This window comes from Rattus rattus, chromosome 1 (genome assembly GCF_011064425.1).
Source record: "Rattus rattus isolate New Zealand chromosome 1, Rrattus_CSIRO_v1, whole genome shotgun sequence".
Lineage (NCBI taxonomy): Eukaryota > Metazoa > Chordata > Mammalia > Rodentia > Muridae > Rattus > Rattus rattus.
The window spans coordinates 14,019,492-14,046,317 of record NC_046154.1 but is presented as its reverse complement, the minus strand read 5'-3'; the positions used below and the strand labels follow the sequence as shown (position 1 = coordinate 14,046,317).

General features: G+C 39.7%; 1 protein-coding gene across 1 annotated transcript; it reads right to left on the bottom strand.

Annotated features, from left to right (window-relative positions):
• Positions 1 to 524: 524 nt before the first annotated feature.
• LOC116886230 (arylacetamide deacetylase-like 4) lies at positions 525 to 26,826 on the bottom strand. Its single transcript, XM_032887630.1, has 4 exons — positions 26,659 to 26,826; positions 16,634 to 16,850; positions 2,412 to 2,475; positions 525 to 1,299 (listed from the first exon to the last, which is right to left on the bottom strand). The coding sequence occupies exons 1-4, from the start codon at positions 26,824 to 26,826 to the stop codon at positions 525 to 527; spliced, it is 1,224 nt and encodes a 407-aa protein (XP_032743521.1).

Sequence of the window (26,826 nt, the reverse complement as noted above, 5' to 3'; positions counted from 1 at the left end):
TTCAATAAAAAATGTAATCCTAGTAAATCTTGTTAGGGTTCTTGTCTAAGTTTATAACAATATGTAGTTATCATTCTTCTGATGTTACTAAAAATGTGGTATTCTGTTTCTGCACAATTTTATGTCTTTCACCATTTCTTTTGAGTTTTGTTTCTATTTTGATCTTGCGATCATTCTTCCTTAATTAAATTTCATTATGTATATTTGAACCAATTAATAATGTACATCAGAGTTCGGGAATGTTTTTCTCACTTTGATGAGAAAGTTATTAACTATTAGTCATTTTACCTAACTAATAGTAGCATGTGGTACTGTTAAATGTACCGTGGAACATTTGCCATTGGAGGGCAACCATACATTTTATATCCTTCAATGTTAAACCAGCAGTTCTGTTCTTCTACTTCACCCTCCCCTCTCAGACCATATACTGTTTAAGCATCCTTCTACAATGAAAGAAAAGTCATCATCAAAGAGTCAGGTACAAACCATTCTTCCTTTATTTCATTGAAGGATCACAGTTACCATCACATACCCTTAATATAACTGATGGTAGCATTTAAAGCATTCATGGAGCAGGGGAAAGAGAAAAACTGCTTATCAAAAAAAATAATACATCCATGAAAGCCATCTTCCACATTGTGCCAGGTTACAGGGACCCCCTGGTCTTCCAAGCGCTTCTTGTAGAGTAGGGTATCATCCCGGATAATATCATGCTCACAGCTCAATAGAAATGTGTCTGGAAGTTGAGCAATGATCTTGTCATCTGCTAGGAGAGGTGAAATTTTTTCATCCAAAACATGCTTGGTTTCCAGATAGGCAGTCTCATTGAAAGGTCCTAGAAACTCAGGACTAAAGTCTTTGCCCTTAAACCTTTGGGGAATGTTGTCAGAGCTAAGCCATTTATTGTACTTTTTCCATATGTCTGGGGGCACACAAGCTCCTGTCAGTATGGCATTTTTCCAAGAGAGATCAATGTTTAGGTATCTACAAAAGAATGTAATCATTAAGTCTCTCGTAAGCAATGGAACATTGTGTTTCTGCAATTGTGATGGTAACTGGAAGTTAACGCCTTGCAACATTGGAGTAATCAGGACTTGAGCCCTGATCTGGGAAATCTTGTCTTGACAGGCCAAAGCCTGAGTGACAGTGGCCACAACCCAACCTCCAACACTTTCTCCAGCGATAACCACCCGGGAGGGGTCTACCCCATAGGTTTGAAGGTTCTTCAGGAAGTGAATGGAAGCATTCAGGCAATCAAGGTGAATAGCAGGATGATGGTGGTCTGGAAGCTTACGGTACCTAGGGAGAAAAAGAGTGAACAAGGCATATTATGTACACAAAAGGCACTGGAGTCCATTGCAAACAGCATTATCTACTCTCACATGAGACCAAAAATGTGGTGTCAAATGTCTCTAATAAAAAAAATGTCTATCATCATTTCTCTTACATGGATTTGAGGAAACCTATGTAGAGTAAAGATGGTCAGGAATTTCCATTTCATCCCACACCATGCATGATTCATTGATGAGCACACAGGAACAGGGCAATTCAAGGCTGTTGCCTTAGGAAGCATAAAAGCTCGTAAAGATCCAAACAAGGCCATTGAGAATTTGCTGATCACATCTCTCTCTCTCGATTCACCTGTACCTGATGTATTGAGCATGTGTTGAGCACTGATAAAAATCGCTGCTAAGTACTCTCAATGTATTTTCTTGGCTACTTCATGAGGAAGCTCTTTTAGTTGAGCTGGTTACAGCAAGGTAGAAATACTGGCAATGATGACATCAAACCAGTGGCAGCAGAACAGTAGCAGAAGAGTAGGAAAATCCATGCAAGCAGTGGAGTTAGAGCCATGAGAATCAAAGATGGCTGCTCGGCAAAGGAGCAGCGAGAAGCTATTTACAGTGGCAGACTTGCAGAAACTACCAAAAGTACTGACAGACAGTAGTGGAGATTAGAGCACATCAGCAGAGAAAGACTGAATGCCTTCTAAAGCAACACCACAGAGACCTCCATCTTCTACTTGACCTTCGGCCTGCTCTGCCCTCCCAACAACATTATACAATCTTAGTACTACTCATCCACTCAGAGGAAGGCCAGGGTAAGCTATATATCTGTCAACTCTGTTCCTCTTTAAGTGTTTACATGTATTCCTCACAGGTTTATATGTGATCCTAGAATGTATTCATTCTATTTTAATTAACTTCGTAAATAAATTTTACCCTGTGTATAAGGTTTTGGCTAAGGCTTACCCATGACTTTATACTATCTAAATTCCTTATTGATATTGTGTGATATTTTTGCAGGATGGGAGTGCAAGAGCAACTTTCTCTGCTCTTCAATCCAAAAATAAATTCTTTGACAAACACACTTTTCTGTTAATAAGTCACTAACTACATCAGACCACTCACCCCACCAACAGGACCACTGAGTCTGTCTCACGGGCGAGAAAGTTGCCTAGGCCATGGTAAACATCTGGAAGAGAAGACCCACTGTAAATAGTTGTGACAAGAAGCAAGCACATTCTACCACAAAGCCAGGGATAGATGCCACCTTGGTGAACCTAGAGATAACACCTTCTCTGTGAACTTTAGAGAAGGTCAGTGGCTACAGCAGGAAGAGACACAGGGGACATGATTAGGAATGACATTCAGAGGTATGGGAAAGGCTAGTGACAAGTTCTTAAGTGTGAGTGTAGGATCCTTCTGGTGGGAAGATAACACTAAAGCATAAACTGAGTGGTGGAGCCAGCACACTATATTTTGAGTTTAATAAGGAGATAAAGCGAGTGTGGTTTTCCTATGAGCCACCAAAACTGAGGAAAGTGCATGAATTTGAGAATGTTATCAAAAGACATAGATATCTGCTACTGTAATTGGTGAGGGAATGAAAGAAACACATCTAATGCCAAGACAATCCTACTGGGACATTGAGGCCCATATCTGGACGGAGACCACTTAGAAAACATTGCTATGGAGAGCTGAAAGCCAGCCGCCAGGAGGAACTACAGACCTGAGAGCAGAGCTCCCTGCTCCCAAATCCCTTGGGAGAGAGAGCTGAACAGCCAGAAGTGTGGACAATCCTGAGGCTGCAGAACAGACTGCCACTTCTGCCCAACTTGACCCACATCCCTGGTCCAAGAGGAAACTGCAGAGTGCCTATGGACACAGGAATATAGGAGCAGTCAGCTGCAGGGACACATGATCCAGGTAAGTGCCTGGACCTGAACTGAACCAGTCACACAGCTCCCTGAACCATAATCCCATGGGGGAGAGAATAGACCCTCAGAAGTGTGAACACCCCTGAGAAATCAAAGGAGATTACTCTCTGCACATATTCCAGACCCAAGAGGTAATCACATAGTGCCATCTGCGCACCCTGGGCACAGAGACCTAGGAATAGTCAGGGGCAGGACCCTTCCAGATTCTGCCTATGCCAAGAGCTGAAAGCCAGCTGCTAAAAGTGACTACATACCTGAGGCCTGAGGCCTTAGAACACTCTGTTCCCAGAACTGGCTAAAAGAAAACTGCAAAACAGGTCTGCAGGACTACTGACACTCAGACCTGAAGGAGGATCAAGCCACTGTCAGAAACAGCAAGACAAACTAACATCAGAGACAACCTGATGATGAGAGGCAAGCACAGAAACCTAAGCAACAGGAGACAGCAGATGCTGGTGAGGATGTGAAGAAAGAAGAACACTCCTCCATTTTTGATGGGATTGAACCTGGTAAAACCACTCTGGAAATTACTCTGAATGTTCCTCCGAAAATTGGACACTGCACTACCTGAGAACCCAGCTATACCTCTCCTGGGCATATCCCAAAAGATGCTTCAATATATAACAAAGACACAACCTCCACTATGTTCATAGCTGCCTTATTTATAATAGCCAGAAGCTGGAAAGAACCGAGATGCCCTTCAACAGAAGTAGGAATACAGAAAATGTGGTACATCTACTCATGGAGAAATACTCAGCTATGAAAAACAATGACTTCATGAAATTCATAGGGAAATGGAATGAACTAGAAAATATCATCCTGAATGAGGTAACCCAATCACAGAAAAACACACATGGTATGTATGCACTCACTGGTAAGTGGATATTAGCTTAAAAGTTCAAATTACCCAAGATGCAGTGCATGGACCACAAGAAGCTCAAGAAAAAAGATGACCAAAGTGTGGATGCTTTACTCCTTCTTAAATGTGTGAACAAAAAGTATCCATAGGAGGGGATGTGGAGGCAATGTTTCGAGCAGAGACTGTTGAACAGCCATTCAGAGCCTGCCCCATACGGGACCCATATATACTCAGCCACCAAAACTAGATAAGATTGATGAAGCTAAGAAGTGCATGCTGACAGGAACCGGATATTGATTTCTCCTGAGATATACAGCCAGAACATGTCAAATAGAGAGGTGAATGCCAGCAGCAAACCACTGAACTGAGAATGAGACCCGCATTGGACAAAATAGAGATTGAAAGAGCTGAAGGGGCTTACAACCCCATAAGAACAACAATGCCAACCAACCAGAGTTTCCAGGAACTAAACCACTACCCAAAGACTAAACATGGACTGACCCGTGGCTCCAACTGCATAGGTAGCAGAGGATGGCTTTGTTGGGCACCAATTGAAAGAAAAGCCCCTGGTCCTGCCACAGATGGACCCAATGTAGGGGTTTGTTGGGGGGGATAAGGTGGGATGGATTGGGAGGGAAATACCCTTATAGAAGAAGGGGTGGGGAAGTTATATGTATAGGAAACCTAGAAAGGGAATAACTTTGAAATGTAAATAAAGAAATATCCAATAAATAACAAAGAAACAAACACAAAAAGAAAAAACTAGAGTTACACATTGATAAACTAGGTTACTAGTACTTTGGTTCTACATAGGCTATTTTATAACAAGGGTTTAAATTGTGTTTCAGCCAAAGAAGTAGAATAACATAGAATGTAATTAAGAACACTCATTAATCTAGGAAAAATTTCTTCATTATTCCACCATTTCTTATTCAAATGTCTTATCCTTCCTAGTTATTTACCCTTTAGTTAGCATAAGTATAGGTTGGGTTACAGATTTTACTGTTTATAAGTTGGCAGACATAATGCTTATGTCAAATACCTTGGTATACAGAGAAATTCTAGACAGTTTTACTGGCCACTAGAGATAAAAACAAAAAGTTAGTTTATTTCCAAATGTACTCATAGATTATCAAAAAGAATATCAATAATATATTAGTGTATTTTGAAGACATATCACTTTTGATCTTGACAATCATTATATTGGTGTATCAAATAAAATAATAAAGGACCAACAGCACTGTTTAGAGTGCTGAGTTACCTCAATCAACTGACTAACAAACAGCTTTGGATTGAACCAAAATGAAACCTTTCAAAACTGACTTTTATGACCTTGATAGCCTTAAGCTTGAAAAGCAACATAAGGGACTCTGGTACACTAAACTAACCAAAACTTGGAATTAAGGAAATGTATTTTTATGAAGGACAGGGGAATGCAAGGGGAGGGGCAATGAAGGAGAGTGTGACAGAGAAGTATGTGAATACATAGCAGTTCTATGAAGTAGTGAAAGGACAGTATTTCTAATAAAATCTATTTACTTCTACCAAGATCATGTGGATAGTGTTTTCTCTAAGACTTCATAATTCAGCAGAACATTAAAATAGTCTGAAGTACACACGGACTTGAAACTGGGTGTCATTTAAGTGTAACATCTTTATGGTGTCCCAGGTTTCTTGAAAGCAAACAACAAGGATCATCTTGGTTACAGTGACAAACCAGATATTCTGCAGTGCGTTTCTGCAGCAAAGGTTTAATATATCTGATTTGCCAAAGTTAAAATTCTTGCTAATCTTTCCTGTCACTGTCGAGGGCTGGGAGTTGTCACCTATTCAGTGAGTTGTGTGGAGTAGGGAGACTGGTGTACAATAAATAAAAGTTATCTGCACAAACATCAGAATAAAATGATCATTTGGAACAAAATTTCAAAAGGAATTAGAAAATCTGCCATGCTTTCTAAGATGACTTTTCAGTTCTGTCACTTTGCTGTTAGTTAAGTGTAAGTTAATCCAAACTATATATACTATGCAGTTAAGGAATGCCTTCAGACGACAGGATATTTCTATTAAATAGTATTGGTTTTGTTTCATTGTAAAAAAGAAAGAAAACATTGCTATATAAGCTACAACCCACTATCTGAGATGAGCCACAAGCTCTGGACCCATTCTTTCTTTAAGAAAATCCGATGTCATCCCAGGTGTACCTCCATTCTCCTGCTGTCTATCTTCAACCTCTATCAGACTCCTCAACCATACAGGTAAGCTGCCTTCTGTTACCCATCTTCCCTGCTAGCTGAGTCCTCTGGGCCAAGCTAAGCTGACCTGAGCAGCCTGCCATCCCAGGGGAACTTCCATTCTCAAAATCCTTCTTCTCCACCCCCATCAGACTCCTGAGCCAAATGAGTAAGCTTCCCTTCACCCACTCAACCTCCTGTTCTCTGAGCCCTCTTGCCCAAGTCAAACTGCCCAGAGCAGCCTGTCATCCCAAGGAAATATCTACTCTCCTGCCACCTCTCTACCCGCCTTCATAAGACCTGAGGCTCCTGAAACATACCAAACAGCAGATCTGAAACCATACAGCCCAAGGATATCCATCAGAGGCCTGTCACACCAGGACCATCAAATGTTCAGCTCCCTCACAATATCTACTACAACAAGAACATCCAGGGATGAAAACCATCCATGTAGCAAAAGGGCCTCAAAAGAACATAATCAACAAGAGCCAGGGCAATATGACACCACCTAACCCCAACTACCCAACTACAGCAAGTGACACCTCCAAACCCCAACTACCCAACTACAGCAAGCCCTGGATATCCTAACACAACCTAAACACAGAAACATCACTGTAAATCCAACCTTATAAAAATGATAGAAGCCTTTAAAAAGAAAATGAACAAATCCATTAAAGAAACACAGGAAAATAACAAACAGATAGAGGTCTTTAAAGAGAAACAAATAAATCCCTTAAGGACATACAGGAAAATACAATTGAACTGGTGAGGGAAATAAATAAAACCATACAAGACACGAAAGTGTGAATAGAAGCAATAAAGAAAACATAAAGTCAGGAAATTCTGGAGATGGAAAACCTAGGGAAGAGAACAGGAACACTAGATACAAGTATCACAAACAGAATACAGGAAATAGAAGAAAGAATCTCAGGCATAGAAGATACAATAGAAGAAATTGATACATCAGTCCAAGAAAATGTTAAATCCAAAAATTCTGGACACAAATCATCTAGGAAATCTCAGATAGCATGAAAAAAACTAACCTAAAAATAGTAGGAATATAAGAAGATGAAGAGTCCCAGCTACAAGGCACAGAAAATATATTAGACAAAATCGTACAATAAAATTTTCACAACATAAAGAAAGAGACCCCTGATAAAACATAGGAGAAGCTTATAAAACACCAACTAGATTGGAACAGAAAAGAAAATCCATCAAACATGTAATAATCAAAACAAAAAAAATTACAGAAGAAAGAAAGCATATTGAAAGCAGTAAAGGGAAAAGACCAAGTAACATACAAAGGCAGACCTATCAGAATTATGCCTGACTTCTCAACAGAGACTCTAAAAGCAAGAAGGGTCTGAACAGATATCCTGCAACTTCTAGAAAACCACAGCAAAACTCTCAATCACCATGAAGAGAAAAAACAAGACATTTCAAGACAAATCCAAATTCAAACAATAGCTAGCCACAAATTCAGCCCTATAGAATATACTAAAAGGAAAACTCCAATCCAAGAAGAATAACTACATCCAAAAAATACCCCACATGAAATAATTAATTCCCTACCACCACCATAACAAGGGACACACACACACACACACACACACACACACACACACCATCACCATCACCATCACCATCACCATCACCATCACCATCACCAACAACAACAACATCAAAATAACACGAAACAACAATCACTGGTCATTGCTATCTCTCAACATCAATGACCTCAATTCCCCAGTGAAGACACAAGCTAACAGAATGGATTAAAAAAACAGGATCTATTGTTATGCTGAATACAAGAAACATACCTCAATTATAAAATAGACATAACCTAAGAGTTAAGGGCTGGAAAAAAACTTTTACAAGCAAATGGACCCAAGAAGCAACTGGAGTAAACATCTGTGCCCCAAACACAAGGGCACCCACATTTGTAAAAGAAACATTGCTGAAGCTTAAATCATATATCAAACCCCACACATTAGTAATGGGAAGCTTCAACACCCCACTCTCACCAACTGACAGGACATCCAGTCAAAAACTATACACAGAAAAAATGAAACTAATAGACATTATAAATCAAATGGGCCTTACAAACATCTGTTGAATATTTCACCCAAACATGAAAGAATATACATTCTTCTCAGAACCTCATGAATCCTTCTCCAACATTTACCACATAGTCAGTCACAAACCAAGTCTCAAAAGATACAAGAAAATTCCTTGCATCTTTCTAGATTTGTATCTTTCTTATAACTTTCTAAAATTGTATGAAAATGAAGGCATAACATACTGAAATTTATGGGACACAATGAAAGCAGTGCTAGGAGGAAAGTTCATATCACTAAGCTTCCCTATAAATATATTACAAAATTCTCATATAAGCAATTTAAAAGTACACCTGAAACCTTTAGAAAAAAGAAGTAAGCACACTAAAGAGGAATAGAAGTCAGGAAATAATCAAAATCAAGCCTGAAATCTATCAGTTTGGAACAAAGAAAACAACACAAAAAATCAACAAAAACAAGAGCTGCTTCTTTGAGAAAATCAACAAAATAGAAAAATCCCTTAGCCGAACTAACCAAAAGACAGAGAAATAGTGTCCAAATTAAAAAAAAAATAGTAACAAAAAAGGAAACATAGCAACTGACACTGAGGAAATTCAAAATCTCATTAGGTCTTCCTTCAAAACCCTCTACTCCACAAAATTGGAAAAGCTTAACAAAATGGATTTTCTAGACAGATGACATATATCAAAGTTAAATCATGATCAATTAAACTGTTTAAACAAACCCATAACCCTTAAAGAAATAGGGGAACAAATTAAAAGTCTCCCAAACAAAAAAGCCCAGGATCATTTGGTTTTAGTGCAGAATTCTACAAGACTTACAAAGAAGAGCTAACTCCAATACTACTCAATCTATTCCACAAAATAGAAACACAAGGTACACTTCCAAACCCATTATATGAGGCTACAGTAACCCTGATACCTAAATCACACAAAGACTTAAGAAAGAGAACTTCAGACCAATTTCTCTTATGAACATTGATGCAAAAATACTCAATAAAATACTCACAAACTGAATGCGGGAACACATTAAAGACATCATCCATCAAGATCAAGTAGGCTTTATCCAAGGGACACAGGAATGGTTCACTATATGAAAATCCATGAATGTAATCCACCATATAAACAAACTCAAAGAGAAGAATCACATGATTATCTCACCAAATGCTGAGAAATCCTTTAATAAAATTCAATACCCCTTCATCCTAACTATATTAGAGAAACTTGGGACACATGGAATATAACTAAACATAACCAAAGCAATATACAGTGAGCCAGTAGCCAACATCAAGCTAAATGGAGAGATAGAAGAATCTCAAGAGCAGAAGATTATATAGAAATCATGACACAACTGTCAAAGATAATGTAAAATGGAAAAAGCTACTGGTCCAAAACATACAGGAAATCCAGGACTCAATGAGAAGATCAAACCTAAGGATGATAGGTATAGAAGAGAGTGAAGATTCCCAGCTCAAAGGACCAGTAAATATCTTCAACAAAATCATAGAAGAAAACTTCCCAAACCTAAAGAAAGAGATGCCCATAAACATAAAAGAAGCCTATAGAACTCCAAATAGATTGGACCAGAAAAGAAACTCCTCCTGTCACATAATAGTCAAAATACCAAATGCACAAAAAAGGGAAATAATATTAAAAGCAGTAAGGGAAAAAGGTTAAGTAACATATAAAGGCAAACCTATCAGAATTACCCCAGACTTCTCACCAGAAACTATGAAAGCCAGAAGGTTCTGGACAGATGTCATACAGATCCTAAAAGAACACAAATGCCAGCCCAAGTTACTGTATCCTGCAAAACTCTCAATTAACATAGATGGAGAAACCAAGATATTCCATGAAAAAAGAAATTTACACAATATCTTTCTACAAATCCAGCACAACAAAGGATAATAAATGGTAAAGCCCAAAATATGAAGGCAAGCTACACCCTAGAAAAAAGCAAGAAACTAATCGTCTAGGCAACAAAACAAAGAGAAGAAAAGCACACAAACATAATTTCACATCTAAATATGAATATAACAGGAAGCAATAATCACTATTCCTTAATATCTCTCAACATCAATGGTCTCAACTCCCCAATAAAAAGACATAGATTAACAAACTGGATAAGGAATGAGGACCCTGTATTCTGCTGCCTACAGGAAACACACCTCAGGGAAGAAGACAGACACTACCTCAGAGTGAAAGACTGGAAAAAAATTTCCAAGCAAATGGTCTGAAGAAGCAAGCTGGAGTAGCAATTCTAATATCGAATAAAATCGATTTTCAACTAAAAGTCATCAAAAAACTTAAGGAAGAACACTTCATATTCCTCAAAGAAAAAATCAACCAAGATGAACTCTCCCTTCAATGGAGGAATGGATACAGAAAATGTGGTACATGTACACAATGGAGTACTACTCAGCTTTCAAAAACAATGACTTTATGAAATTCATAGGCAAATGGATGGAACTGGAAAATATCATCCTGAGTGAGGTAACCCAATCAGAAGGACACAAACGGTATGCACTCAAGGATAAGTGGATATTAGCCCAAATGCTTGAATTACCCTAGAAGCACAGAACATATGAAACTCAAGAAGGATGACCAAAATGTGAACGCTTCAGTCCTTCTTTAAAAGGGGAACAAGAATATCCTTGGCAGGTAATAGGGAGGCAAAGATTAAAATAGAGGCAGAAGGAACACCCATTGAGAGCCTGCCCCACATGTGTCCCATACATATAGAGCCACCCAATTAGACAAGATGGATGAAGCGAAGAAGTGCAGGCCGACAGGAAACAGATGTAGATCTCTCCTGAGAGACACAGCCAGAATACAGCAAATACAGAGGCGAATGCCAGCAGCAAACCACTGAACTGAGAACGGGACCCTCATTGAAGGAATCAGAGAAAGGACTGAAAGAGCTTGAAGGGGCTCGAGACCCCTTATGAACAACAGTGCCAAGCAACCAGAGCTTCCAGGGACTAAGCCTCTACTCAAAGACTATACATGGACTGACCCTGGGCTCCAACCTCATAGGTAGCAATGAATAGCCTAGTAAGAGCACCACTGGAAGGAGAAGCCCTTTGTCCTGCTAAGACTGAACCCCCAGTGAACGTGACTGTTGGAGGGAGGGTGGTAATGGGGCGAGGATGGGGAGGGGAACAACCATATAGAGGGGAAGGGGGAGGGGTTAGGGGGATGTTGGCCCAGAAACCGGGAAAGGGAATAAGAATTGAAATGTAAATAAAAAATACTCAAGTTAATAAAAAAATAAATAAAAATTATTAATGAAAAAAATATTTGGAATGTCTTGCAATTGTGATACTCTTTAGAGGGAGAGGGTATGATCAATGTTATTTGTATTTAAGAAACTGTTGCAATGATACTTTTGACATTCCCTAAAAATAAAAAGATCATTACATTGTAAAAAGAAAAATGCGATACAGAGATAAACAAAGAATTCTCAACTGAGGAATATCTCATGGCTGAGAAGTACCTAAAGAAATGTTCAACATCCTTAGTCACCAGGGAAATGCAAATCAAAACAATCCTGAAGTTACACCTCACACTAGTCATAATGACTAAGAACAAAAATTCAGGTGACAACAGATGCTAGTGTGAATGTGGAGAAAGAGGAACACACCTCCATTGTTGGTGGGATTGCAAGCTGGTACAACCACTCTGGAAATCAGTCTGGAGGTTCTTCAGAAAATTGGGCGTAGTACTACCTGAGCTGGATATACCCAGCTATACCACTCCTGGGCATATACCCAAAAGATCCTCCAATACATAGCAAGGACGTATGCTCCACTATGTCCATGCCAGCCTTATTTATAATAGCCAGAAGCTAGAAAGAACCCAAATGTCCTTCAACAGAGGAATGGACAGACAAAATATGGTATATTTACACAATGAAGTACTACTCAGCTATTAAAAACAATGACTTCGTGAAATTCTTAGGCAAATGGATTGAACTAGAAAATTTCATCCTGAGTGAGGTAACACAGTCACAAAAGAACTTTTATGATACGTACTCACTGATAAGTGGCTAATAGTCCAAAAGTTTGAAATACCCAAGATATAATTCACAGGTCATATGAATCTCAAGAAGAAGGAAGACCAAAGTGTTGATCTTTCAGTCCTTCTTAGAAGGGGAAACAAAATACTCACAGGAGGAAATACAGAAACAAAAAGTGGAGCAGAGACAGAAGGAAAAGCTGTCTAAAGACTGCTCCACCTGGGGATCCATCCCATATGCAGCCACAAAACCAAGTTACTATTGCTGATGCCAAGAAGTGCTTGCTGACAGGAACCTGATATGGATGTCTTCTGAGGGGCTCCGCTAGAGCCTTACTGATACAAATGAGGATGCTTGCAGCTACCAGTTGAACTGAGCACATGGACCCCAATGGAAGAGTTAAACAAAGGACTGAAGAAGCTGAAGGGGTTTGCAACCACATAAGAAGTTAAATATCAACCAACCAGCCCCCCAAAAGCTCCCACGGACTAAATTACCAACCAGAGTACACATTGAGGGACCCATGGCTCCAGCCGCATGTGTAGCAGAGGATGGCATTGTCTGGCATCAATAGTAGTAGTAGAAGCCTTTGGTGCTATGAAGGCTCATTTCCCCAGTGTAGGGAAATGACAGGGCGGTGAGGTGGGAGTGGCTGTGTGTGAGGGGTAGCATCCTTATAGAAGCAGGAGAAAGAAATGGGAAAGGGAAAGGGGATAACATTTTAAATGTAAATACATAAAATATGCAATTAAGAAGAAGGAAAGCTAATAAAGAGCAATAGAAAGATTTTATCAAAACAAAACTGATTTAAGTAACAGTTATCTTAAATATTAAAATATATTTGCATTCATTTCAAAGTAGGGGAGTAGGTGTTATATCTTCTTACTAGCATGGCATTCATTTGCTGATTTATTTCCTTTTCTATTACGAGAACAGTTGGCCTTTATTGAGAAACTTTTTTCCTGTGTTTTATAAAAAATAAAATATATAATGTTTTCAATATCAAAAAAGGAAAATGGTGCATATAACTAAACAGAAAAGTCTCAAAAAAGGAATCTCAAATAGCTGAGACACACTTAAAGAAATATTCAAAGTCCTTAGTCATCCAGAAAATGCAAATCAAAACAACATTGAGGTTCTCTTTTTCACCCATCAGAATGGCTGATAACAAAACTCAAGAGATAACACATACTAACAAAAATGTGGAGGGGCCAAGGGAACACTTCTACATTTTTTGAAGGGAGTGTGAACTTGTACAACTACTTTGAAAATCAATTTGGTGTTTTCTCAGAAAAGTGAGAATACTTTTATCTTAAGACCTAGCTATACCACTTCTGTGCATATACCCAAAAGGTGCTCCAGCATCTCACAAAGACACTTGCTCCTCTATGTTCATGGTAGCTTTATTTGTAATAGCCAGAAATTGGAAACAACCTAGATGTCCCTCAACTGAAGAATGGGTAAAAAAATATAGTACATCTGCTCAATGCAATGCTACTCAGTTATTAAAAACTGAGACATCATGAATTTTGCAGGCAAATGGATAGAACTTGAGAATATCATCCTGAGTGAGGTAACCCAAGACCAAAAGGACATGCGTAATATGTACTTACTTATAAGTGTATATTAGCCATAAAATACAGGTGCCATGTTACATTCCAGCGACCTAAAAAAAAAGAACCTAAACAATAGCGGAGGTCCAACTGATGAAGCTTAAATCTCACTTAGAAGGAGGAATAAAATAGTCACTAGAGGCAGATGGAGAAAGGGAACAGGGAGGGAGAGGGTAGGTAGAAGAATGGGGGATTCAGGATCAGGTATGAAGAAGGACAGGAGAGATGCCTAAATGGCCATGAAAATGAGTGGAAATCTGAAACTGATGGGAGTGAGGAGGTGTGGAGCATCTCCAGGATGAGACAGAGACCTGGGATGTGCCCAAGATCAATGGGGATGACCTTAACCATGACTCACTAAAGGCCTTCTTCTGTAGACAGAAAGGAACACCAGTGGAGCAATAAAGGCACCAATGCACCCACAAAAGGTTCAGCCCAAATTTTATCCTTTCTAAAAGTAGTGTAGGCACAGGGGAGAGAGCAGACTGAGAGAATGGACAACCCATGACTGGCCCAACTTGAGATATATCCCATGGGCAATAACCAGTTCCTAACACTATTTATAATACTCTGTTATGCTTGCAGAGAGGAGCATGCTGTCCTCTGAGAGGCTCCATCCAGAAGTTGACTCAGTCAGATACAGACACCCACAACCAGACAATGGATGGAGTTTGGGGATTCTTATGGAAGAATAGAAGGTAGGATTGTGGGTCCTGAAGGGCATAGGAACTGTACAGGAAGGCCAACAGGTCAACTAACCTGGGGTTCTCAAAGTCTGAACCACCAACCAAAGAACATATACAAGCTGGACCTAGGCCTCTATGCACATGTGTAGTAGATGTGCAACTTTGTCTTCATGTGGATCCTGAACAACTGGGGTTGGGGGGTGGGTTGGCAGCCCGGTGATTCTTCTTTCTTGTTTGGTTCTTCTTGAGGCAGTGGAGAGCGAAGATCATCAGCAGGAGTAAGACTTCATCTTATAAGATATTTAGGGCTGCTTTATTATAATTAAACATTATCTGATGTAAGTCTAAGTCACTTTCCTGTGGTAGCTGACCCACCTGTTTGATTTCCTCTGAGGCCAGAAACTGTTTAGCACATCATCATAAAATAGCAGAGTATTATATGAAAGGTTTTATTGCTAGTGCACCCCCGCTTTTTTTGGTGAGTCAGTCAGAAGCCTCTCTGGCTAAACTGGTTAATTCTTTTTGAACCATAAAGGAAGGAAAGGAAAAGAATTAAAATATTTTGTACAGGCAAACATGCAAGGGCAAATATGCATTCAAACATTCATACATGCACACTCTTGCTGGTCCCATCTCGGTCTGTCACAATGAACTCCAGAAGTATTTATGATATACATACATATATATATATATATAACATATATATATCATATATAGAGAGATGTAGAGATAGATAGATAGATAGATAGATAGATAGATAGATAGATAGATAGATGATAGATAGATAGATAAGATAAGATACAGATATACACATACATACCTACACACAAGCTTATAGGCAAACAGACCCATTTGGATGGATGGATGGATGAATGGATGGATGGATGGATGAATGGATGGATGGATGGATGGATGGATGGATGGATGGATGGATGAAGCAACGTTTCCCAAGCCAAACCATTCAACCAACAACCTTATTTCCTTTCTCTGGTCTTTTTATGCCTTCATAGTCAAAATGTTCTTTAGAAAATTACCTCAGAAATAAAATGTTACATAAAATAGGAGTTACAGAAGGATGTCCATATTAAGTACAAAGTAGTATTTCAATGTGATATACTCATTAAAGATCAAAGGAACAATTTTTACATGGTCTTGACTTATGATAGTACACACTTGTGACTTTATCCTTGTACCTAAATGTGTTTTTCCTTGAACACAAAGTCTATTTCCTTAACCCAAATCTATTTCTCTTTTTAGTGTGATTATGAAAGCGTATTGTATTTCCTATTATGTATACCTTTCTTACTATTCTGAGGAGTGGGTAATTCTATTCTTGATTCTAACTTATTACACCTTTCTAGCAATTGAGACCATCTCTAAAAACTTTCTTCCTAAAATTATTTGAATCAAATCAGGAATTCTATAGAATTATTCTGTATTTGTCTATATAACATCACTACAAGAAAATACTACTTCATTGTTCTGAAGAGATCTGTCCAAAAGTTTGGGCTAAAACCTAGTGATTGTTATATATATTTCATAACAGGAAAAGAATATTAATACCAGGAATCTTTCTTAAAATGGATTTCTCCTTGGCCATGCCTTTGGAAGTAAATCTATGATAGATTTTAATCTAAGGCAGACCCATCTCAGGAAGATCACCTGCTAGTTTTTAGCTTCTAGTTGTGGGCTCCTGACACTGAGAGGAGAAGGGGAAGGGAAGAAGATTGTGGGAGGGGTGACCAGGAGAAGGGAAGAGAGTGGAGTATAAAATGAATAAGTAAAACAAAGTAAATATTTTCTTTAAAGGGAAAAAGAAACTCCACCTACTACTGCATTAATCCATCCTGAAAAGCCCTCATGAAAATATGTGCAAGTTCCTGCTTTTGCTGAGGGCCATCTTCCCAACCACACATGGAAGCTCCTTACCCAGACTTCCAAATATTCCACCTCCTCCATGGTAGAATATGATGCCTCGCCGGAGTTTTGAAGACACTTTTTTGGGCTTGAACAGCCTCACAGGCACTGTCCCAAAACGCGTGTCAGTCACCAACATATTGGGATCCTTCTTTATTATTACTAGGTCTTGGATACACAGTAAAAATGCAGGCATGGAACAAATTCTCAGTTTCTCTAGTATGGTTCCCTGTAGAAAGTTAAAAGAAAAGACAGAAAGTTGAGGCATAAGAGAGAGTGAAGTGAGTGTGTTGTTGCTGAAGCCACTTAGAATCACTCAGGTGTGTTTACCATTTCTCACCTGCTTCATACATGTGTAAAGAGGTCATGAGGACATCAATGGCTATTGATCCTTTTCAGATAGGAGAGTGTTCAAACTTTTTTCTCTAAAGAACCTGACCGAATAACATGTTTCCATGATTGAAGTGCTAGCCTCCACCAAAATTCACATTCAAATTCCATTGCTAATGCCAGTGTTAAGAAGTGGGAAATGTTAGTGGAAATGATGTGGTATCTTCATATGTTAAGTTTTTATGAGGTGACTGTAATAAATATCTTCAATATAGGCTCCTGAGGAGTTAAGTGTGCTGGATTTTCTGACTTGTAAACATGGGCATGCTTGCTTTTTGTACTAACATGTAACATAAGATGGGCCATTGCTGGTATCATTGATCAAGGTCTTCCCAAACTCCAAGAAGAATAGCCATTGTCCCTAGGCTCAAGCTAAATCAACCATTTTGAATTGATCCCACCAAGCCCACAAGGGTGAGAAAGTGGATAGAAACCCCATGAAAGTGACTCAAAATGAGAGAACCAGATATTAAGGCAAGCAGTAAAACATTTTCAAACTATTAGACCTTATCATACTTTTTTTTTTAGCATTTCAGTGTTCTCTTAGTTCCTGTATCTCAAAGTCAATTTCCATTCACCTGGAACAATCAACATTCAACCCTGAGAATCATACCCTACGGAAACCTACATAGTCCTAATATTTGTCATGGGATGGTGACCCAGGACCATCTTTTATTGCCTTACTCATCCTCGGAAAAAAAAACTACAGAAAACAAAAAGCACCACACATAGATGTCAGTTTGGAAAAGCATTTAAATGGCACACAGGTGCACCTAAAGGCATAAGGATGGAGAATGAGAAACAAATTCCCACAGTGTACAAGGACCAGACACTATTGTAAAATACTTGGAATTTGCTATGGTCCAGTAAGAGAAGTATGACACCAGAAAAAGTAATTGAGAAAATTCTACAACACACAGTGTCTACAAATGTAAAAGAGTTGTAGCTAATCTTGGACTCTTGGGAGATTGGCAGGCTTTCACACTCAACCTTGCCATGCTGCCTACTCACTGTACAACTAACTTGATAAAGAGAGGAATAGGGGTTGGGGATTTAGCTCAGTGGTAGAGCACTTGCCTAGCAAGCACAAGGCCTTGGGTTCGGTCCTCAGCTCCGAAAACAAAACAAAACAAAATAAAAAAACAAAAATTCTAAAAAAAAGAGAGAGGAATAACATGGAATTGGAACAGACAGGCACAAAATACTTTTAATATTGCTAAGATCTTTTATTTTTTGAAGTCTTAGATAACCATAGGACAAGATAAAGAGCTGTGTACACCTTTACTCCGGGGTGTAGAACAGATGTGAATAAGGGAGATAAGTAAGTCATGACAGTACATTGTAGAGAGCCTATGGGTTTCAAGGTGTAATGAAAATATGCCCATGTGGACACTTCCACTGGATTCTTGCAAGCATTTCTATCTAATCCTATATGTATGAAAGTCACTTGAAGCATCTCACACAATTCAGTTGTATTAGCATCCACAGAGCCTAAACAGTGACAAGAGTGGTCATTTTACATACTACTGTGCCACGCTGGGGTGAACACAAGCAGATTCAATGACATATCCCCCTACCAAACAGTCTGACTGGACCTATATAAATTATTTTTTATTATTTACTTTTGTGTCTATTAGTGTTCTATCTGTGAGTATACCTACATGCCAGAGGAGGGCATCAGATCCTATTAGAGATGGTTGTAAGTCACCATATGGTTGCTGGGAATTGAACTCAGGGCCTCTGGAAGAGCAGCCAATGCTCTTTTTTTTTTTTTTTTGAACAGTTGAGTAATATCCTATTTTTTTATTATTATATTTTATTGCTTAAAACAATATAATTTTTTTATTAACTTGAGTATTTCTTATTTACATTTCGAGTGTTATTCCCTTTCCCGGTTCCCAGCCACTATGCAGAAGTTGTTTATCAGCTTTAGTAGTTCTCTGGTGGAACTTTCGAGATCACTTAAATATACTATGATATCATCTGCAAATAGTGATATTTTGACTTCTTCTTTTCCGATCTGTATCCCCTTGACCTCCTTTTGTTGTCTGATTGCTCTGGCTAGAACTTCAAGAACTATATTGAATAAGTAGGGAGAGAGTGGGCAGCCTTGTCTAGTCCCTGATTTTAGTGGGATTGCTTCAAGTTTCTCTCCATTTACTTTAATGTTAGCAACTGGTTTGCTGTATATAGCTTTTACTATGTTTAGGTATGGGCCTTGAATTCCTATTCTTTCCAGGACTTTTATCATGAAGGGGTGTTGAATTTTGTCAAATGCTTTCTCAGCATCTAATGAAATGATCATGTGGTTTTGTTCTTTCAGTTTTTTTATATAATGGATTACGTTGATGGTTTTCCATATATTAAATCATCCCTACATGCCTGGGATGAAGCCTACTTGATCATGGTGGATGATTGTTTTGATGTGCTCTTGGATTCGGTTTGCCAGAATTTTATTGAGTATTTTTGCGACGATATCCATAAAGGAAATTGGTCTGAAGTTCTCTTTCTTTGTTGGGTCTTTGTGTGGTTTAGGTATAAGAGTAATTGTGGCTTCATAGAAGGAATTCGGTAGTGCTCCATCTGTGTCAATTTTATGGAATAGTTTGGATAGTATTGGTATGAGGTCTTCTATGAAGGTCTGATAGAATTCTGCACTAAACCCGTCTGGACCTGGGCTCTTTTTGGTTGGGAGAACTTTAATGACTGCTTCTATTTCCTTAGGAGTTATGGGCTTGTTTAACCGGTTTATCTGTTCCTGATTTAACTTCAGTACCTGGTATCTGTCTAGGAAATTGTCCATTTCCTGCAGATTTTCAAGTTTTGTTGAATATAGGTTTTAATAGTAAGATATGATGATTTTTTTAATTTCCTCTGAATCTGTAGTTATGTCTCCCTTTTCATTTCTGATTTTGTTAACTTGGACACACTCTCTGTGTCCTCTCGTTAGTCTGGCTAAGGGTTTATCTATCTTGTTGATTTTCTCAAAGAACCAACTTTTGGTTCTGTTGATTCTTTCTATGGTTCTTTTTGTTTCTACTTGGTTGATTTCAGCTCTGAGTTTGATTATTTCCTTCTACTCCTCCTGAGTGTATTGGCTTCTTTTTGTTCTAGAGCTTTTAGGTGTGCTGTCAAGCTGCTGACATATGCTCTCTCCTGTTTCTTTCTGCAGGCACTCAGAGCTATGACTTTTCCTCTTAGCGTAGCTTTCATTGTGTCCCATAAGTTTGGGTATGTTGTACCTTCATTTTCATTAAATTCTAAGAAGTCTTTAATTTCTTTCTTTATTTCTTCCTTGACCAGGTTATCATTGAGTAGAGCATTGTTCAACTTCCACATATATGTGGGCGTTCTTCCCTTATTATTGTTGAAGACCAGCTTTAGGCTGTGGTGGTCAGATAGCAAGCATGGGATTATTTCTATCTTTCTGTACCTGTTGAGGCCCGTGTTTTGACCAATTATATGGTCAATTTTGGAGAAAGTACCATGAGGAGCTGAGAAGAATGTATATCCTTTTGTTTTAGGATAGAATGTTCTATAAATATCTGTTAAGTCCATTTGGTTCATGACTTCTGTTAGCCTGTCTATATCTCTGTTTAATTTCTGTTTCCATGATCTCTCCATTGATGAGAGTGGGGTGTTGAAATATCCTACTATTATTGTGTGAGGTGTACTGTGTGTTTTGAGCTTTAGTAAGGTTTCTTTTACGTGTGTAGGTGCCCTTGTATTTGGGGCATAGTTATTTAAGATTGAGAGTTCATCTTGGTGGATTTTTCCTTTGATGGATATGAAGTGTCCTTCCTTATCTTTTTTGATGACTTTTAGTTGAAATTTGATTTTATTTGATATTAGAATGGCCACTTCAGACCATTTGCTTGGAAAGTTGTTTTCCAGCCTTTCACTCTGAGGTAGTGTCTGTCTTTGTCTCTGAGGTGTGTTTCCTGTAGGCAGCAGAATGCAGGGTCCTCATTGTGTATCCAGTTTGTTAATCTATGTCTTTTTATTGGGGAGTTGAGACCATTGATGTTGAGAGATATTAAGGAATAGTGATTACTGCTTCCTCTTATATTCATGTTTGGATGTGAGGTTATGTTTGTGTGCTTTTCTTCTTTTTGTTTTGTTGCCAAGACGATTAGTTTCTTGCTTTTTCTAGGGTGTAGCTTGCCTCCATATGTCGGACTTTACCATTTACTATCCTTTGTAGTGCTGGATTTGTAGAAAGATATTGTGTAAATTTCGTTTTGTCATGGAATATCTTGGTTTCTCCATCTATGTTAATTGAGAGTTTTGCAGGATACAGTAACCTGGGCTGGCATTTGTGTTCTCTTAGGGTCTGTCTGACATCTGTCCAGGATCTTCTGGCTTTCATAGTCTCTGGTGAACAGTCTGGTGTGATTCTGATAGGTCTGCCTTTATATGTTACTTGACCTTTTTCCCTTACTGCTTTTAACATACTTTCTTTATTTTGTGCTTTTGGTGTTTTGACTATTATGTGATGGGAGGAGTTTCTTTTCTGGTCTAATCTATTTGAAGTTCTGTAGGCTTCTTGTATGCTTATGGGAATCTCTTTCTTTAGGTTAGGGAAGTTTTCTTCTATGATTTTGTTGAAGATATTTACTGGTCCTTTGAGCTGGGAGTCTTCACTCTCTTCTATACCTATTATCCTTAGGCTTGATCTTCTCATTGAGACCTGGATTTCCTGTATGTTTTGGACCAGTAGCTTTTTCTGCTTTACATTATCTTTGACAGTTGAGTCAATGATTTCTATGGAATCTTCTGCTCCTGAGATTCTCTCTTCTATCTCTTGTATTCTGTTGGTGATGCTTGTATCTACGGCTCCTTGTCTCTTCCTTTGGTTTTCTATATCCAGGGTTGTTTCCATGTGTTCTTTCTTGATTGCTTCTGTTTCCATTTTCAATTCCTTCAATTATTTTATTGTGTTTTCCTGGAATTCTTTTATGGATTTTTGTGATTACTCTCTATAGGCTTCTACTTGTTTATTTATGTTTTCCTGGAATTCTTTCAGGGATTTTTGTGATTCCTCTCTGTAGGCTTCTACTTGTTTATTTATGTTTTCCTGTGTTTCTCTAAGGGAGTTTTTCATGTCTTTCTTGAAGTCCTCCAGCATCATGATCAAATATAATTTTGAAACTAGATCTTGCCTTTCTGGTGTGTTTGGATATTCCGTGTTTGCTTTGGTGGGAGAATTGGGCTCCGATGATGCCATGTAGTCTTGGTTTCTGTTGCTTGGGTTCCTGTGCTTGCCTCACGCCATCAGGTTATCTCTAGTGTTACTTTGTTCTGCTATTTCTGACAGTGGCTAGACTGTCCTATAAGCCTCTGTGTCAGGAGTGCTGTAGACCTGTTTTCCTGTTTTCTTTCATCCAGTTATGGGAACAGAGTGTTCTGCTTTCGGGCATGTAGTTTTTCCTATCTACAGGACTTCAGCTGTTCCTGTGGGCCCGTGTCTTGAGTTCACCAGGCAGGTCGCTTGGAGCAGGAAGGTTTGTCTTACCTGTGGTCCCAAGGCTCAAGTTTGCTCATGGGGTGTTGCTTATGAGCTCTCTGCGCAGCCACTGCTCTTAACTCCTGAGCTATCTCTCCAGCCCATAATTTTTTAATAGACTATTAAAACAACACTTCAAGATGTTAAGTACAAGAGGCAACCTGCTACAGGGGTGAAAAGGGCATTGACAGAGCTTACAGATTCTCTAAAGTAAAAACCCCAGGTTCCAGGGACGGGCTGCCTCCCTATAAGATGTTGGCCAGGAAAGCAGGTGAGGCCCATAAAACATAAAAGCTCTTACCACTGCTGTTGAATACGTGCCAGACCTAGATAGTGAGACTATTGCTACAAAGACCACATTGTCTGACTGTAGTATATAGAGAAATAAAGCTGGGGTGGAGGTGGAAGTTCTCTCTTTATTGGCTATCTTTCACAGTGCCAGAGGTGCTATGTGTGTTGCTGGGGAAGAATTGTATTCAAAAGCCCTACTCAGATATGATCCCTGCATGCTAGAGTATCAAATGCTGCCCCAACATGCAGTGGACAAGTGAAAAATAAGGAGAAGCAGAACAGTTTGAACATTATGAGGAGAGACAGAACTGGATACAAGAGAGCAGAGAGGAATAACTGGTTTTGAATAGCCATCCCTGCCACCTGAAGCCATTGTGAAGTCCCAGCCCATACTGCTGCTGCTGACTATCTCTGAGTCCATGACCTCACAATGTTTTGGGCCAGTGTAGATGTCCATGGATCATATTACCACTATAGACCATGGGAACATCCATAGTTTGGGCCACCAACTAGGACCATATAAAAATCCAAAGGCTGTGCAGAAGAACCCTCACTGGCTGAAGCACTTTGGAAAATGGCCCCAATTCTCACCAGTAGCAGCCCTCAGAAGACTGGGTCCTGCATCTCACCCAGGCAGGAGAATGGAGCTGGCCTTGTTGGCTAGAGCACAGATGACCAGCTCCAGGGTATGAGTGTGGAAGAGCTGACCCTGCCACTAGTCTGCCATGAGGTGGTGCGGATGCAGAGATAATGACTCCCCTCCTCCATCACCACTCACCACCTGTGGCAGTCAGGACAGCTGGCCTCAGAGTCATAAGAGCAGGAGAATATGACCTATACCTCACTGTGAAGCATAGTAGAGCTGGCCCTGGTGGCAGGGATACAGGTGAGCTGGCTCAAAACATTAGCACCAGTGATATCTAAACACACCACTCATCTGCCATGAGGGGCAGTAGGCTTGGGGTTGATGTTCTCCCCTGACTCACCCCTCACCCCATTTCATATCAGGAGAGCTAAACACAAGTTCATCAACGTGAGAGAATTATCCCTGCCCCTCACTGGCTATAGCATTCAGAGGAACAGGTCTAAACAGGAGTGATGGCACATGCCTTTAGTCCCAACGCTGGGGATACAGAGGAAAGCAGATCTCTGAGTTTGAGGCCAGCCTGGTCTACAGACACAGTTCCAGAGGAGCAGGCCCTGAACCTCACCTGGACAACACAGTAGAATTGGCCCTGGTGGTGAAGGCACAGGAGAGTCAGAACTGAGGTTGTAAGAGTGAGAGAGCTGGACCAACACCTCACCAGCTGCATCACTTGAGAGAGTAGGCCCTGTGCCTTGACTAGGAGCTGATTCTAAAAATCTGGGTGTGGGTTACACAGTCCCAAGGACAAAAGAGCAGAAGAGTTGACCTTTTCACCAGCCAATGTTTAGATTGGGTAGCCTAGCCAGAACAGTGTTGGAGAGCTCTCCCTGATGGTACAAATAAGGGAGAGCCAGGATTCTGACCAGCTCAGCTACCATCCAGGCGCAGATTTGCATTGGCTCATTCTGAAATCTATATGTCTGAACTGTTGGAGTTCATGAAAAGGTTGGTCCTGCTGACCCAAAGCTTCAGGATCTTCATGACACAGGGCAACAGCAGAATTGCCAGAAGGTGTCTCAGTAAGGATCCAATTTTTATGTGATAGAAGCCCGAGATGTCCAACCTGACCAATAACATGTTGTGATGAACATTGGCAAGTGAAGATATATGGGCATATGTGTATAGTGTAGGACACACTGTGACACACTACAACTTCTGTGATAGGAAAACTTGGGGGGGTAATCAAGGAAATTATTCTTTTGGCAAACTCATAGATCAGAGCCTAGCATAATTGTCACCAGAGAAGTTTCATCCTGCAACTGATGTGAACAGAGAGCCACAGGTAAAGATTAGGCAGAGCTCAGGGAATCCTGAGGAATAGAGGAAGAAAGAATTATAGGAGCCAGAAGAATCAAGAACACCACAAGAAAAGCCACAGAACCAAGTAATCAGGCCTCATGCAGGTTGTTAGAGATTGATTTTACAGTCAGAGAGCTTGTATGAGTCTCACTTAGATCCTCTGTATAGACACTGCAGTTGTGTAGCTTGGTGGTTTTCTGGAACTCCTAAAACTGGTAACAGGGGCTGTCTCTGAGTCTTCCGTCTTGTTTAGGACCCTTTTCTCCTACTGGGTTGCCTTGTCCAGCCTTATGAACGATGCGTCTAGTCTTATTGTAACTTAATATACCCTGATTCGTTGATATCACTTGGCAGCCTGCCTTTTTCTAAAAAGCTTATCTTCTGGGAGCACATGTAGCAAGTCACTATCAGCAGGTATTTAGCTTAAGAACTGTTTATATATTGAAGCAGTAAGGTTGGAAATTTACACATATTTCTGTGCCTTGGGAGAACCAACATCCTCATTTGTAGTGCCAGGAGCTTAAATTAACCTGTGACCCTTGCCTGTTTCTCTAAAGTGACCCATTGTTCATGATAGAAATTCTTCAAAGGAGAAGAATGTAAGTTTTTACCACTTATCAAAACATTTAAAGTCTTATCAAGTGCCATCTTATGCTTTCAGCAACCTGGTGATTCAAATGTCATTGCTTCATATCTTATGAGGACTCAGAGGCAAAGAGAAGTTAGCCAAGAACTGTTGAGTTAGTGAAAACACTGCAGCAATGCTGCTCAGCCTGACTGAACACTTGTTGCAATTCCCCCTGCAGTTCTCATCAGCTGTCTTCTGATGAACTTTCTGGCCTTTGCCAGGATTCCACTCAGAACTGGGACATGAGCACTCAATCCTATAGCCTACTTCTCATATGGGACAAACTATTTTCCACATCTGTTGTACCTCTCAGCATGTGTAGTTCCCTGTCCCCAATTTTCAGCCCAGATGGCCATCTCAAAGCACAACTGTCCAGTGCAATTACACTAGAGGGCTGGATAAATCCATCATATGAATGTCATCAAAGACAGTATTTGGGCCAAAGCTGAGTAAATTAATCTCTATCTTCATAGCCTCATGTGGATGTAAGGAAATATTCTCGGGACATAGCCATGAAAAATTGGGAAGAGGGTGCTGTGGCTGAAGGTGCTTTTAGATCTATCAGGCTTTAATGCAGCAACTGGGACTGAAATTATTTCTTAGTCCTCAGAAAAGAGCTTCATAGACAAGGGTAGTGATGTTCCTTGTGGTTTCAGTCCTCAGGAGATGGAGTAGGGATTGCAAGTATTGGGTCAAGGCCAGGCCAGTCTACAATGAGAGCTGATACCTTAATAGAAAATAAAAATAGAAAGTTGAAAGTTGAGGGAAGAGAAAAAAGAAAAGGAGGAAGTAAGAAAGATGGGGAAATGCATAAAAATTAAAGTGGGAGAACTCTTCAAATTCCCTCTGCCCACTTAGCCATGGGCACATACACAGAAAAGGACTGTCTTGTCTGGCCTCAGTGGTACAAAATGTCCCAAATCCTTGAGAAATTTGGGGCCCCAGAGAGGGGCGAGTCCTGTTGGGGGAAAGCATCCTATTCAGAGACAGGAGTGAAGAGGAATGGGATGAGGAACTCTTGAAGAGGGAACTGGGAGGGGGCAACATCTGAATTGTTAATTGAATGAATGAATTAACGAATGAACGAACAAACAAACAAACAAACAAACAAATAAATAAATAGGGGGAGAAAAGGGGCAAGGAAGGTGAAGGGTAGGATACAAAAGACTTCCCTAACCCCAGTCTTAGGAGAATCTTGAGAATGAAGAGAGAGAAATGAGAGGAGAAAAGTAAGGTACAAAGAGTGTCTCCAACTCATGGTGGAGCCCAAGACTCACCAAAGTTATCAGGTACTGGATACTGAAATGCAAAATTCTTAACTTGACTGGATGCTTCAGGGTAGATGGAATTTCAACAGTGAGAAGGTGCTGGATGAAAACCCATACAAAGACTCCCAGGAAGAATGTGAGCATTCCTCCTAGCAGCACCAGCCACAAAACAGCCAT